This window comes from Lupinus angustifolius, chromosome LG09 (assembly GCF_001865875.1).
Source record: "Lupinus angustifolius cultivar Tanjil chromosome LG09, LupAngTanjil_v1.0, whole genome shotgun sequence".
In the NCBI taxonomy this organism is placed as follows: domain Eukaryota; kingdom Viridiplantae; phylum Streptophyta; class Magnoliopsida; order Fabales; family Fabaceae; genus Lupinus; species Lupinus angustifolius.
In genome coordinates, this window is record NC_032017.1 from 8,549,856 (window position 1) to 8,566,697 (window position 16,842).

At 30.7% G+C, this 16,842-nt stretch overlaps 2 protein-coding genes across 2 annotated transcripts; both read left to right on the plus strand.

The window, feature by feature from the left end:
* On the plus strand, positions 3,201–4,011 carry LOC109356221. Its single transcript, XM_019599553.1, has 2 exons — positions 3,201–3,398; positions 3,796–4,011. Exons 1-2 carry the CDS (start codon positions 3,201–3,203, stop codon positions 4,009–4,011), a joined length of 414 nt encoding a protein of 137 aa, XP_019455098.1.
* Positions 12,008–15,478, plus strand: LOC109355836 (ervatamin-B-like). The gene is made up of 4 exons (XM_019599074.1): positions 12,008–12,513; positions 13,712–13,944; positions 14,800–14,934; positions 15,036–15,478. The coding sequence occupies exons 1-4, from the start codon at positions 12,024–12,026 to the stop codon at positions 15,258–15,260; spliced, it is 1,083 nt and encodes a 360-aa protein (XP_019454619.1). The 5' UTR covers positions 12,008–12,023; the 3' UTR covers positions 15,261–15,478.

Below are 16,842 nucleotides of genomic sequence, written 5' to 3' on the forward strand. Positions count from 1 at the left end.
TATATATATATATATGTATATATAATTATTTTTCTTCAGTTGGTAGTTGGTAAACATATTGAGCAATCGAATAATAAATTTGTAAAAAAGATAGTTAACATGAAAGGGTTATGCCTTAATGACAGGACTTAAACATACGAGGAGAGCTCAACCCAAAAGACTAATTTATTAGGTGGGAGAGTCTCATAATTAAAGCATCACATTAAATTTATTATTCTACTTAATGTGAGACTCCTAATACATAACTTTGATGAGATGACCATTTATAAAATAAATTTGGTGAGTAGATCGATATGAAATCATTGTAGATATAAAACTCACTTGTACGACAAACTGGTTGCTATGATTTAATATATTTTTATTTTAATCCCATTTTCTATTGCATTCGAGTTCAATATGTATTTTCTCTTTTAGGGTACATTCCAACGCGAATCACCCTACAACGTCAAATTACTACATTTGGTTGTGCCTATTTATCATTATATTCTCCTCAGTGGTTCCATGATTTCCACATGTGAATGGAGTCTAATTCTTTTGTTAGCAGCAATAGAAGAAGAAAAAGTACACGAATCAAAGCACTAAAAAGCAATAAGAAAAATTATTTACATCAACAAATAATATTATAAACCCTTAAAACATAATATAATATTTTTGCACAAATTCACACTATGCCACATTTGTCTTTTAACAACGCATTTTTAACAACGTTCAACAAAGTAGACATTGTTGAATCTCTACAATCAACAATGTGTACTTCATTATATGATGTTAATTTTATAATAGTTAAATTCAATAGTGTGAAGAAGATCTTGCACCTGATTTTGACATGATATTGATGAAGACACCAAGAAAAGGAAATATGAAGAAGACCTAGACTACATAGAAGACAAAGCTTCGATGATTCTAGATTATATAAGTTTTCTAAGTTAGGTACTTCTATCGTTAATTTTTTACATATATTTAGTCATAATGTTCAAGATGAAAACCATTTTTGAAATCAATTGGAAATTTAGAGTTAAAAGAAATTAATTTTCAATATGATAAGTAAAAAGTTACTTTACGCGAGTAACAAGTTATTAAACTTGAGTAACAAATTACTGGAAATATGTAACAATAAGAAACAAGTTACTGAGACTGAGTAACAAGTTATCCCGAAAGCCAAGACACTTAAGTCATCTATAATCTTTGTCTTATGTTGCTTGATTATGCTAAAACATTTGAATTAAGGAACATGTTTTTTTCATTTTTTAACTTAAGCATTATATAGCTGAATGTAGTTTCAATTGTTGTGCACTAAAAGTCATGGGACCTTAGAGTGGTAAAGTTTGAATATTATTCTTATTTTTATTAGAGACAATTGCTATCATTGCAAATTGAAGGACTTAAAATTTCCAAATTGCTATAAGTAAGCGCTTGAAAATATGAGAAACATCCGAATTGCTATTATTCTTTTGCTTTAATTATTTTATCTTTTTAATCTTTGCCTTTAATGAAGTACACATTAACTCCTCTATGAGACCGTGCGTATACATTAATGTGACCTTATAACACAAGTTTTGATACTTTAGATTAAATCTGCTATATGTAATAACACATATTGATTGAGTTTATTATCAAGATATTATAAATCTATTGTATTATTTTTTTATGCTACTAAATAAAGTATATAATCGAATAAAGATCCTTTAACTTAAAGGATATATTTGAATAAATCAGAGTCAACATGAAAAATATAGAACAACTAAAAGAACTAATCTAATAGTTTTATCACAAAAAATTAACTAAGTTTTTCGAGATTGTTTTAAGTTTTTGTTAAAATTCGAATAGGTTCATGTATGGACTTTCCAGAGAATTCAAATTTGCGGATCCGTACTGGAAATGAGTGAAGGATCTCAATTACAAATTTTCATGAATTAAATAACATAATTAAAAAAATTAAGTTAAGCTATTTTAGTTTCCCCAATTTTTTTTATCAGACTAACAAAGTAATTTTTTCATAAAAAATTATTCAATAGAAAGGCACAACGGGTGCCTACCAATTTATAAAATGAACACAATAAAAAATGGTTACGGGTACAAGTACTATTAGTGCAAGGCCAATGATCCATACATCACCCAGCAAAAACCAAAGAATTTTGACCAATATCATAACAGAAACAGGTTCAAGATTTAACTTAAATCAAATTCATAATATTAACATAAATAAGAGTCAAATCAACCATGTGGAAGCAAACCATAATATTCTCCCCCACTTTCTAGCTTTTGTTAATTTACAAAGAAAATCATGCAAATGAAATGTTTGTAATTAAATGTTAAAAATCATATTATTATTAGGGATAAGTTAAATTAAACTCCACCCATTGTTTTAACAGCTTAACCAATTGCAGAGTTAGTGGGTTGAAACGTTGAGTGCTAGCAGCTTCAATCTTCACATCTATCACTACCCAAAAATTCGGATTTAATAACAGTCATTCAACATTGCTTGTATGTACGACGTTGATAAATACAAGATGGAAGAGAATCAACATCACTCTTTTAAGCAATCGTGGTTAAATATAATAAGCGGATAAACAATCAACATCACTTTCTATAACGAGCAATGTTGAATATTTGCCTCAAAGATTCAACAATGCTCATTTAAGAAAGCGTTATTGATTTGCGTCGATTCAATGACGCTCTTTATAGTGAGTGTTATTGAAACTCGTGATCTTTCAAGATTTACCATACTTTTAAAGAAAAAAGAAAATGAATATTGACATATATTTGTAAGCATAAAATGTCTAATTTATTTATTCAAAAAATATAATTAACAATGCTCACTACGAATGTTGTTGAACGTTTTACCGCCTATTACATGTAACAGTGTTTGCTTTAAAGTGCGTTGTTAAATGTTGTAGGCGGTAAAATATTCAACAACGCCTGTTGTAATGAGCACTGTTGAATGTCAACACCAGACATTCAACAACACTCACTTGAATGAAAGTTGTTAAATATGAGTCGTCAACAATGCTCTTTACAATGAGCGTTGTTGAATGTTACTTGATGTTTAAAACTCAAAACCTGATTCATTTCTTTCTATACTCTCAAACTTGTTCAAGAAAAAACTCTCTTACACTCAGAAAAACTTCAACAATGGATTCTCACACTAGTTGTGATGCTATCTAGAAAGTCAAAAACGTACTTCACGTATAACGACTTCGATGAAGAAAGTCATTTGTGCTAGGAATACGAACGTGAAGTTATCAGTTGAATGGATGAAGAACCTGTTGGATACCCTCATGAAACTGTTCAACGAATTTGAAAGTTCAATGAAAAAGAAAGAACTTGAGTGGCATCAACAAGACAATGGTCCTAGCATTGATGAGAGTTGCACACAAGCTACTCACAATATTCCTGAGGTAATTTAATTGACTTGTTTTCATTTACTTGCTCTTTAGTTTAATTATATTCCTAAAACTATATATTTTAACTAATATTTAGGGAATCAATACTTGTCATTTATATTTGGATATCTCATCTAAGCGATTCATGGGTATTGGTAAAGTGCACAACTTACCAAATGCTATGTTGCATAATGCACCTATATCCCCCAATCATGTGAAGGTCGGGATTTATGTTGCAGTGGATGTTGATGCATTACTGTCAATTCCTCTCAATGAGGATACATTTATAATGGGTGGGGCTATATACCTTGTGGTTGTAGATCCTCCTAAGGTGTGATTTTCAACTTTAAGTTATACTTATTCTTATTATATTTTATACTAATTGATATATATTTTGTATTGAAAATTTCAGGTACATGAACACATTGGACCCAAAGAAAAGGAGTTAGATGGCTCATTGACATCCCTTCCTATAGAAGAACATATTCATGTACTAAAAAAGGTCAAAGTGGTAAAGTCTAAGCATAACAAAAACATTAGTAAGCCATTATCTAAGTCAAAAGGATCTTTGGGGGATGAAGCATCCAAGAAGATCAAGTTTTATACTCACTTGGTGAAACATGTATAGGACATGGATGGTGGATCTATACTTATGGTATCAATTCCCGATGGAGTCTTTGGGTATACTAATGTTAAATTCACTGGTATTGATGAAGTTAAGGAAATATATAAACATCATTGGATAAGTTCCACTATTATATGAGTATATATGAGGTAAATTTTGTTTTCTTAACTTCTCACATTTGCATTTAATCATTGGTGTTATAATTAACTAACAATGGTGTTAATTATATGTTAGGTACTTGCATGACAATCTTATTTTGAAAGATAGAAAGAATATGATGTTATTGTCCCCACAATTTACCTTTTTGATGATGAGTAACCCCAATGAAAAAAAAAAAAGAACGGAGGGGGCAGCCACAACACATAGTTTATATACTCATCAAACATAAAGAAGATGCAGATTTATTCTTGCACCATTCAATATCGGGTGAGCATTTCTTTATAAGCATAATTTAGTTGTCTTTAGTATGTTATGGCCTAACCGTATGCAAATGTTTTGTTAGGCAACATTGAATTTTGATTTTCATCAATCAATTTGAAGAACAAATATATCATTTGGATTCTTTGAAACATGGTGATTCGAATAAGTACCCCACTATGAAGGAAATATTCACTAGGTAAGGGGACTACTTATTTAAACTTTCTAATTTTTAATACACTTTCATTTTCTGTTTAGTAATTAAATACATTTATTGTTGTTTAGGGGGCTGTAAATTTATATAGCCCATGTTCGTTCTAAATCTATATCAAACAACATCAAATGAACTCATATAAAGGTATTGGCACAAATCATCTCAAACAATTATATATGTGCAATATTCATATTTTAAGTAAATGTTATACTTATATGTTTATTTAATTTTAATTGTAAACCCCTTGTCAAACCAAAGACAAAGATTGCAACTATTATACATTATTCTTCATAAAGGAGATGATGCAGCAATGGCTAGCATCGGTCTAGTTTGATGTAGAAGAATATACATATGACCAAATCACTTAGCTTAGGGAACATTGGTCAAACTATGTACTTAGTTTTAGAATTAATCCAAGCAATATATAGATTGTAGCATATGTACTTGGGAATATAATGTACTATTTTAGATTATCAAATTAATGAAAAGATACCATTTTTGTTCAATGGATTTTTGTTAAATGTTTATATATACATTTTTTTGTTGATGAATGTATTTTCTACTTTGTTGAATTTGTTATTGTTTTGTTTTAAATGTACTTGCATATGTGTTTTGGTTTTGAGGATATGTGTTTTAGTTGTTATGTGTTGAGCATGCTTTAGAACATGTTGTGGATGTGTGTTTCTGTTTTGTGGATGTTGGTACTGCATGTGTCGGTTAATTGTTAAGAATTAGGAATTATAACATTCAACAACGCTCATTTTAAGGAGCATTGTTGAATGTGTGAAAATCCCATATATAATAGCGCTCCTTTACATTAGCGATGTTGAATGCTATAGTTTCATATTGAAATACTAAGAAGAGAGTCTAGGTATATCTAGAAAAATCGTCCACTATAACTAGAGCATAATAATTTCCACCAAAACTTTTTGTCCTTGAGGGACCAAATAAATCCATATGAAGTAATTGTAATGGTCTATCGGAAGAAACCATGTGTTTTGGTTTGAAAGAAGTTTTGTTTGTTTACTCATTTGACAGGCACTACATAGTTTGTCTTTAACAAACTTCATTTTGGGTAAACCGACAACTAAATCTTTCTTAATAAGTTTATTCAAATGTTCCATGTGGATGTGAGCAATTCTTCTATGTCAAAGCCATGCATCATGACTATCATTTGCTACTAAACATGTTATAGGAAACGCAGAATCCATGTCAATCATATATATATTATTTATTCTTTTACCAATAACTTTAGAATTATCCTTACTTTCAATGATGCATTTATTTGGGTAGAACGCCACTTGAAATCCTTTGTCGCATAATTGACTTATGCTTAGAAGGTTATTTTTAAGTCCTTCAACATATAGTACACCTTCTATAGTTGTTGATGGTGGCTTTCCAATTCTACCAACTCCAAGAATTATTCCCTTGTTGTTGTCACCATATGTGACATATCCTTAGTCCCTTGGAGTAAGGACAGAGAATTTACTTTTATCGCCCCTCATGTGTTTTGAGCAGCCGCTATCCAGGTACCAAAAACCTATCCAGGTACCATAAATTGCAGGCGGCTCTCATGTTTTCCTAAAAAATAAATTAAGTTTTGTTAGGTATTCAATATTCTTTGGATCCTAGATGGTCAGTACCTTTCTCAATCCATTTAAATTTTCCTAGGGGTACACCATATTTTCTAATCATGCATGTGTTTGGTGTATGCCCATAAATTTTAAAGTATGTACATATGGGTTGATGAAAGTGTGTTCTAGATTTTTCAAATGTATGGATACTTTCCTTTTGAAAGTTTATTTTCTTTTGGACACTTGGTTTCTTGAAACTATGGCTTTTGAATAGCCAAGACCTCTTCGGTATGTTGAGTATCTTTGATTATTGATAATTTTTTCTAAGATTTTACCATTTTTGTTTAGTTTATTAAGTTCGAGACTTAATGTTAATACTTTCTTTTCAAGAGTTACACAGTTTTGACAAGAGGAAGAAGAAGATTTGTTTCTAAATGCATCTAATTCAGATTTTTGTTTTAGAAACATTTTTGACAAGTTAACATATTCATCATGTAAATCATTAAATACATATTGAAGTTCGGAAGAAGAAAATATTTTAGAGTCGTTTACCTCTTCATCATCAGAATGATGAGATGCCATAAGTAATAGATGTGCTTGCTCTTCGTTTTCTGTTTCGGATGCAGAGCTTGTATCATTGTCTTCCAAAGCAATGTCTGCTCTTCGTCCAGTCTTTACATAATTCTTCGTCCAGTCTTCATGTGACCGGGTTTGCCACATTCAAAACATGTAAAGTTTTGACTTGAGGTGGAGGCATCATTTCTTTACGAAGAGACTTATATCTTCCATATCATCTTTTTCTGATTCATCACCAGATGAGTCATATCTATCCACTTTTGCCTTTAGAGAAATATTTTTCTTCTTCTTTTCTTGATCCTCGTGTTGATCAAGTTGACTAAGTTCTAGTTCGTATTCCTGCAATTTACCAAACGAAAGAGCCAATTTTGGATAAACTTTTCTTTTCAGAGATTGCAGTTACCTTTGGTTTCCATATTCTGGTGAGTGATCTAAGAACTTTTAAGTTTAAGTCACTATTTGATAGAACTTTGCCAAGTGCAAGAAGGTGATTGGTAAGATGAGTGAACCTCTTTTGTAGATCAAGAATCTTCTCTCTAGGCTTCATGCGAAACATTTCGTATTCCTGGGAAAGAGTGTTGAGTCTTGATCTTTTTACTTCCTCTATTCCTTCGTGTGTGGTCTCTAGAGTATCCCACATTTCTTTTGCATATTTACAATTTGATACTCTAAAGAATTCATCAATACTAAGAGCAGAGGTGAGAATGTTCTTTGCTTTTAAATCATATTGTACCTTTTTTTGTCTTCATCGTTCCATGATGATTTTGGCTTTATTTCTCTTATATTGTTGATAACAATGAAGGGTATATATGGTCTTTATTCAATGGCGTTCCATATGTCTAAGTCTTGAGACTCAATAACGATCCTCATTCTAATTTTCCAGAAGTCATAGCATTCTCCAACAAAGCTTGGAGGGTGGTTGATGTTGGACCCTTCTCCTAGGAATGATCTTGAGGCATCTTGATGTAGGATCAGATTTTGAGAGTATCTTACTCAAATATAGCTCTGGTGCCAATTGTAAGAACATGGTTGCAACTAAGAGGGGGGTGAATTAGTTGACTTAAAAGTATAGTAACTTTTTCTGCAAAATGTAAGAGTTAATGTGCAGCGGATAATATTGCAGAAAATAAACAAGTATAAATTAAAGAGGAAATGGAAAGGAGAGTACACAAGGATTTTATATTGGTTCACCTTCTTGTCCACTGCAGGTTACGTCCAGTACTCTTGCAGCACAAGAGATTTTCCACTAAATATTAAGAGTTGTAATTACAATATCTCACCCCGAGACCTCTCTGTACCTTACACACTCACTAATATTTATATCTTGGAAAACACTTTTCCAAATCACTCTATCCCCTTTCTATTCACACCTTGTGAAAGAAAGATTGTTTGCAATGAATGAAGAATTACAACAATGGCTTTGGATTGCCTTTACAAGTATGAAATATTATATCACTTGCAATTCAATCAACTTTCTTTATATGCTTAGTAATAATGCTCAATATATTTGTTAAAACTTTTGAAGCAATTACTCAGAATAAATTTTCTTTTGAAAGTTTAAGAACTCGGTGCAAAAGTGCAGAAAAACAGTGAGAGAATTTATGAGAGTTGTATAAAAGTTGTGTATTGATGTTGTGAGAGTTAGAGTCTTTATATAGGCTTTTCAAACACCCAATGTGCCTTTCTGAAAGTGTAGGAGTTGTTTGGAGTGAAGAGATGTTGTTTGGAGTGAAACCATTTCGATTTGAAATCTGAAATCTCATGCAACAGTCATCAGTAATTGATTACTGACATTGGGTAATCAATTACCCAAACATACTGTCCACTTAATTTTTAAATTTGAATTTGAGTAATCGATTACACCATTTGGGTAATCGGTTACTCAACTTTTGTAAAACTGGTAATCTGTTACTCAAATGCAGTAATGGATTACTATGAGCAGTTTTAAGTTGGATAATTCTTTTTCTCTCACATGTAACTTGTTACTTGAATGAAGTAACATGTTACACATCTTTTCAAAAATTGTGTTAAGTATTTTTAAAGTGTTTCATTATTCTTTAAAAATAGTTTGAGCATTACTACTTTGCATAAGTAAGAGTTTTAGGATAGAAGTACCTATAGAGGCTTAATCTAATTATCTTGAAGTTTTAATCTTCTTTGTCTTCATAAGTATTTTTTCTTTTCTTCTTTTGGTGATATTGGTGTCTTCATCAAAACTGTGCCAAGGTTAGGAGTACAGATCTTCTTCACAAAAATAACATTCAACACTGAAAATAATTTACTTATTTAACTTCAAAATCATTCAACAACGAAAATCGCATTCAACCTCAAAATCACCATCTTCAAAATCATTCAGCATCAAGTTCGAAACTCATTCACTCATTCACCCTCAAAATCATTCACTCATTCAACACTGAATTGAAAGTAAGTTTTCCTTATAAATATTTTCCTTTTTTAATTACATTAATTGAAAGTGAGTTCACTCATTAACTTGTATTAAGTTAAAGTTTCATCTTTCACCTTATTACATGAGTTATAGTTTCCCTTAAGAATGTATTTGTTATTCTTGGTGAGCTTAATGGATGAATATACATTTTACCAATTACTTTCTACAAAATAGATGAAGTTCTATTTTGTCCAGAAAGTGTTGATAAAAAATGGATGAGTGCAAATCGATTGACAAAAGAGTATGAAGATGAAGTGAAATCATTTATTAGTTTTGCAATTGATAATGTTGAAACCCCTTATAGAGTTGTGTATCCTTGTTTAAAATGTTGTTCTCCAACCGAGTTACACCAAACGAGTGAAAAGTTCACTTAGTGTGTCATGATATCGATCAGAGTTATACATATTGGACAAGGAATAGTTGAAAAGAAATATTAAGGATTGTGTTGAGATGCATATGAAAGAAATCAACACATTCAAATGAAGGCCATCGTTTCGACGAAATGACAAATGTTGTCGAAGAGGATCTTCAAGATTGTCCTGAGATGTTTTAGTAGTTGATAAATGATGCTTAGAGACCATTATATGATGATTGTACTAAATTTACGAGACTGGCAACAGTGTCAAGGTTGTATAAGTTGAAATAATATTTTTAGAATAATATTTTAATTAGAATGTGTTAAGAATATTAGAAATTAGAATCTACTAGTTTAAATATATAGTAGAATGCAAAAAGAATTTTTTTACAATTTGTTCATCTTTTTCAATATTTATATCTAAATAATTGAAAACATAATCTAGGAATTAATATATAATAGAATTAATGATATTTTAAAATGTACTTGTTCTATATTTACACGTAAAGTTACTATACAAAAACACTATACACACGATTCAACAATGTTCACTACAAAAGGTTGTTGAATATGTGAAAATCAACAAGGTCCACTTCATGGAATGATATTGAATTTGTATATCATAAAATTAGCAATACCCAAAAAAGCATGTGTTGTTGAATGTAGAGATACAACAACTTATGTTCCATTGAGGGTTGTTATGTTCCATTGAGTGTAGTTGATTGTCGTTCCTTTGAACTATGACTATCATTTAATAGTGTCCCATACACAGGCTTGTCAAATGTACATTGTTCTTTATCTATTAATTCTTTTTGTTGTGCAAGAAAATATTTAAAGATGTGTGGAAAGACAAAATGTGAACACCTCACAATTAGGATTAAAAAATATGTGAACTGTATTTTTTATTCACCAGATACTCATCTATTGTTAGGGTCAATAGCATATGAAAGTCCTCATTATATATTACTAAGTGTTTGTTAGATATGAAATTCTTCATTATATATTACTAAGTGTTTGTTACAGATGAAAGTCTTTATTATATACTCATGGATTCTATGCCACATATTTGAAATATGTATGTGGTTATTATTGTTTTGTGAATGATAGCTTGTAAATCCCAATAAAAAATAAGACTAAAAAATAATGCTATTGAATATTGATCAATTATAAGCATGATAGCATGTGCTTTTGTAATTCTTCTGGATGAGATGTAAATTTATATTAAAATATAATGCTCCTTATATTAAAAATTGTTCCAACATGTGTTTAGATTTGGACCATTACAAATGTATTCCCTTGGTGTTTTCTTCTCTAATGAACTTCTCTTTTAATAACAGATATATATGTTAGGATATAAAAGATACAGAAATATCGAACGGTAGTGTAAGAGTTTTTTATACTATTATTATATTATCTACTATTCATTTTCAATCACCATTGACTCTTAGATAAAAGTAATTCAAACGAATGGTAAATGATACACTGAGTGTGTATAAATCTTTGCACCATCAATATATAGATATTACACTCTTTTAATGATGTCCCTACCCAACAAAATTTGATGTTAGTAAACAAGGAAGATAAAATGTGACAAAGAGGTATAGATAAATTATAAGATACAAAACATGATATACAAATTATGAAAGAACATAATAATAAAGCCTTAATTTTATTAGACTATGTGATTGCATGAACCAAACAATATCATAATATTATATCAATATCATCTATATTGATAAAGAGTTAATTTTGAAATCTTTCGAAATTGTATCATCTAAAACTTTTTTAATGTCATTATATCTCTATCAATCATAGGGACGTTCAATTCACCTGTAATAGAAGGAATAAATTAAATTAACGCTTCAATTTTCCCCTAACAAAAACATCCCAATACATATTTTATAGGCCACGTCATTCTAGACGTTCCAATATGAGTTATCTCAATTTCTATACTTTATATAATTTGAATACTTTATCTTTCAATTCATTTCTAATATATTTTGTCTAGTGTCTCTATTTACCCAACATAATATTGTATCTCTACTATCTCAAGTTCTTTATATTGTTTAGATTTTATGGCTCAAGATTCAATCTCATAACATTACAAGTCTATGTGATGGAATGACGAAGTATTTCGGGTATCAAAAGTAATAGTATGTAAGAACAAAACTATTACTATAACTAAATAATTTCATATTTTTAATTTAGCCTAAGTCAACTCGTAGAAATGTTATCTTCATAAAGTATCCATCCAACTCATTCAAATTTCATTAGTCATTAAAAATATTCAGAAGATGGAGATGGAAAGTTTGGAAGTTAATACATTAAACTTTCAACAAGTTGGTTATATTGGTTATCCATTTCCTATAAATACATTAAATTTAAGAAGAGGAAGGAATATCAAACATTGCTCAATCAATCATTAGAACAATAATGATTTCATATACTCCCAAGCTATTTCTCTTTTTCTTTATCTGTACTACATTCATAACTCTCTTCAAGTTTTACTATCCCAACTCATCAGTACTAATACATATTAAGCAGTTGGACAAACATCTATCAGAGGATGAAGTTATCCAACTATTCAAAGATTGGAAGAAAGAAAATGGACGAGTCTACAAAGACCATGAAGAAATGGCAAAGAAGTTTGTGATATTCACATCCAATTTGAACTATATCATAGAATCTAATGCAATGAGAAATTCACCTTCAAGCCACATACTTGGTTTAAATAAATTTTTTGATTGGAGTCCGGAGGAGTTTAAAGAAACCTACTTAAACCACCAAGTGATGCCCACCAACGGTGGCATACCCACAGACAATAGCATTGAGGAGAATGACATACCATATATTGAGCCTCCTTCATCCTTAAATTGGTGGAAAAAAGGAGCAGTGAGTGCCGTTAAGAATCAAGGGACTTGTGGTAAGTTTATTGTGTTTGCAATATTAATTCTTCTCATATATATAAATTTGATGCAAATTTTGATCTTAACCCTTCTTCTAATGTTGTATCTAATTGTTGAATTCACCATATTCATCAATTCAAATTGTGGACTGCATCATAATGATGTGATCATATCAGGCCGCATTTCAGCCACATCGGACCACATTTTGGCCATATTGGATTGCATTAAATTCATAAAAATATTTTTAATCACAAAATAATGCACACCGCATCAGTAACTGTGACCACAATCGCAAATGTAGCCGCAGTTTAAAACACTACTTTTCTCATTCTCATATAAATTTATCTTGCCCATCAAATATATACTACTAAAGTAGAGGAAAGTCATAAAAATCATATGCGAAGTGATTAAGAAGATTTAGAAATTAATATTGCTTTGTTAATGAATATGATTTATGGTAGAATATTATGGTGTCATTCGATCTATATTTATAGGTCTAATTAGGTTCGATTGAAGTTGAAGTTCGCGAACTATTCGATTCGACTCATCGGCTCGAATAGGCTTTGTTCGTCAAGAGTTTAGAAAATGTTTAGTCCAATTGATTAACTCGATTGGTTCAGCTTGTCAACTCGAATAATAATCATTTAATATGTATAAAATTTATGATTGTGTACATATATTATACATACATATATATATATATATATAGTTGAGTTTGTTCATGAGCCTAACAAGTCAAACTGTATTTGGCTCAATTAGATTCTTTTATTTAACGAGTTTAATTTTAGCTCGTGTTTGACTCATTTGGTTCAGAAACTAAATTTATCAATCTAAATAAAGAATCTACTTTAAAATGGATGTGGAGTTGAATGGGTCCATTGCTGACCCTAAACAAAACAATTTATGCATTTTCATATGTCTTCAAGAAGTAGTTTATATGAAGGAGTTATATGACATAAGAGTGAACATTAGAGGCAAAACCTAGACAACGGTAAAATTCTTCTCTTTCTCTGTAAAAATGTTTACCTACAATATTTTTTACAAACTCCTTATAAATAAATTGTTAATGATAGTTTGTTTCAAATTTAAATAATGATAGTATACTTAAATGAATCTCTTCAATTAAGTGCACATGCATGCATTCAAATTTATTAGGTTAGTAAATAGGGGATGCAATGCAATTTATGTGAACTAAGAATTGGTTAATGTTATTAGGATGTTGTTGGGCATTCTCAGCTGTGGGTGGCATTGAAGGAATAAATGCAATAGCCACCAAGAAGCTTATTACTCTATCTGCTCAAGAGCTTGTAGATTGTGACACTGCAAGCGACGGTTGTACAAATGGAAGAGAAACTAATGGATGGAATTGGGTTATAAAGAATGGTGGGATTGCTTCAGAAGCTGCTTATCCATATAAAGCAGAGAAGGGTATCTGCCAAGCTTCAAAGGTATTATAGTTTTTATTAGTGTTTCAAATTGTACTCCAAAATCACAATTACAGCACGGTATTAAGGTTTCATGAGTCTCCACAAAAGTATGACAACCATAATTGTGACTGTGTCGGTCACATTTACTCACAATTTTCGTAATTATGATAGACATAATATAACTACAATCAATGAAACATCGATATTTCAATAACTTTCACATATATGTGTTGATACATAATTGATATCGATATTCTCATATGTTTCATCGATAGTTACCCATAGCGAGTCAAAATTATATTTTTTTAAATAAATAAGTTATAAATCCGATACTCTTAAAATATTTTCTCGATACCTCGTAGATACTCAAAATACCACACAATAGTATTTTAAAAGAGAGAAATACATAACACAATCAATTAAGTAGAAGAGACCAACATAATATGCAATCTATCAAGTTGAGCTATAGCAAGAGAAATAAAATAAAACAATAGAAAAATGAATAGGAAATGTGTATGCATAATGTTGATCACCGATTAAACGGGATTGATCATCTTATGATAATATGAATTTCATTTTTATTTAGTGATGTCTACAAAATATGTTCTTTAGTTGGGAATTGATAACAATAATAATATGTTTATTATCTTTTATGGATTTTATGCATATTTTTATATGAGTACCTAAAACATATTGTATCCTGCATTTTCAAAAAATGCGTATAGACTTATTGGATACGTATCATATCCGATACTCGTTCGATATTGGTGCTTCATAGACTACAACCACAATTTAAAATGATGGTTGCTTTCTATTGCTTTTTATCAATATGTTCCTCATGCTATGTTTTCTTTACTTTGTTTTCCTACTGTTCAGATTGCAAACAGTGCAACTATTAGTAGCTTTGCAAAAGTAGCACAATCAGAAGATGCACTATGGCGTGCTACTGCTACTCAACCCATTAGTGTGAATGTGGATGCAAGAGACTTTCAACATTACACTAAAGACACTGTAAGTATATTTATCAATGTTGATTAATCTATACCTTATTCATCATATAAGACTAGAACATTATATTTTATTGATTATTTTTCCTTTGGCTCCATAATCAGGGAATCTTGGATGGTCGTAATTGCAAAAATACTACAGATACAAATCATGCTGTGTTAATTGTTGGTTATGATCGCTCCAAAGCAGGTGTTGATTACTGGATTGTGAAGAATTCATGGGGACAAGATTGGGGAAAAAAGGGTTATATATGGATCAAAAGGAATACCGGTTTACCATATGGAGTATGTGCAATTAATGCTTGGGCTTATTACCCGATAAAAAAGTAAGAAGGAAATCAACATCATGGAAGCCAAGTATTAGTTTAAAGTGATCACAACATTATAGTGTGTATGTTCAATATTTTCATTACTCTCTCTAGCCAAGTTCTCAACTACAATGTTTTGAACACATAAGTTCACAACAGAAGACAACAGTGTTGGCTATATATGTTAAGTATGTTGTTGTGTGTTTATGTATCCTAAAATAAAGTATCATTTTTCTTCAATTTACATTTACATTGTAAAAAAGTTGAAGGGACAATACATTTATATTGTCATATATGTAAGAGAAGAATACTCTTGCAACAGCCTATTTATGCAATAAATCAACGGATCATGTGTGTTCTTGTGTGTGGTGTGATAGATTGGAGTTCTCACTTGTTTGTTAAATTTGGGCAAGAGCCAACCATGGACTACCTTGAGTAGGTATGTCATAAGACATTTTGATCCTCAAATCAGTATAAGTGAAGGTATATAGAGAGAAGACAGGGCGAGAGTATGAGAGTGTGGGAGTTTGAGAGTGTAAGTAGTAAGTATAAGTTCTTTATGAAGTGCCACTCTTGTTTATTGAGACGTTGAGTGAAGTGTACAATAGTTGGATGCTTTAATCCTTTGGGTGACACTCTATGTGTTCTTACTGGCACACTGTTTTATCAAGGGCAACTCACCTTGTCGTTTGTCTAGGCTTTCGAAGTTGTATACTAGGCATGTCCTCGTCGTGTGTGTCGCAACCCAACTTTGGTTTGGAAACTGACTCTGTGACTTAGGAAGAGGTGAATTCGATTTCAATCTCTCTCAAGAGATTTGGAGTCGCCATTATGTTTCTCGTGGTTAAAACGTAGAAAACTCTCATGATAACAAAATTGGATAAAATGATATTTAAACCTGAATTCTGAACTCGACAGTCGATTACAGATGAGGAAAGTATTAGCATCCCGTTCAATCATATTAAAACAGTACCTCGCTAATAGCATGCAATTTGATACCCATAAAAAATATTTTATTAGAACAAATTATTTTATTTTTGAGTTTCCAAAAATCCATATTGCTCATATATATCCCTAGGTGCAATAGAGAAATTAAAATTATCTAGTTCTTGATTGAAAATAATTAACTTGATTAGTTTGATTTGACTAAAAATTTAGAAAATATTTAAATCGATTGAAATGGAATTAATAGATGAAGAATTGTCATTGATCGCTCACCCGCTTCCCGATTTGAGAAATAATAGAGACGATATTAATAATCACAACTGCTTCTCGATTTAAAAAGGAAGAAAGATGTGAACAAGTTGTAACCTCGCTATAGAATCCTCATTAAAACATTTTTTTAAATGAAATAATTTTTAAAAGAGAGAATTAATACAAAAAATAGACATTAGTCACTTATCATATTCCATCTTTGATAAATAGCAAAGGCGGTACTAATGACTGCAACTACTTCTCATCTCGAAGAGGAAGAAAGATACGATACGATCGGTAACTTCACTATTGAATTCTCATTAAAACATTTCTATTTTTGAATTAAACAATTTTTAAAAGAGAAAATTAAAAGACGAAAAGTCGACATTGCTCACTTACCCCCTTCTCCT

What these genes read in the sequence shown, in the direction of transcription:
- LOC109356221 (XM_019599553.1), top strand. Translation starts at nt 3,201, where the DNA reads ATGAAGAAAGTCATTTGTGCTAGGAATACGAACGTGAAGTTATCAGTT. An exon ending in CTACTCACAATATTCCTGAG is followed by an intron (nt 3,399 to 3,795) that starts GTAATTTAATTG and finishes TGAAAATTTCAG; the next exon opens with GTACATGAACACATTGGACC.
- LOC109355836 (XM_019599074.1), top strand. Translation starts at nt 12,024, where the DNA reads ATGATTTCATATACTCCCAAGCTATTTCTCTTTTTCTTTATCTGTACT. An exon ending in TAAGAATCAAGGGACTTGTG is followed by an intron (nt 12,514 to 13,711) that starts GTAAGTTTATTG and finishes TAATGTTATTAG; the next exon opens with GATGTTGTTGGGCATTCTCA. An exon ending in GTATCTGCCAAGCTTCAAAG is followed by an intron (nt 13,945 to 14,799) that starts GTATTATAGTTT and finishes CCTACTGTTCAG; the next exon opens with ATTGCAAACAGTGCAACTAT.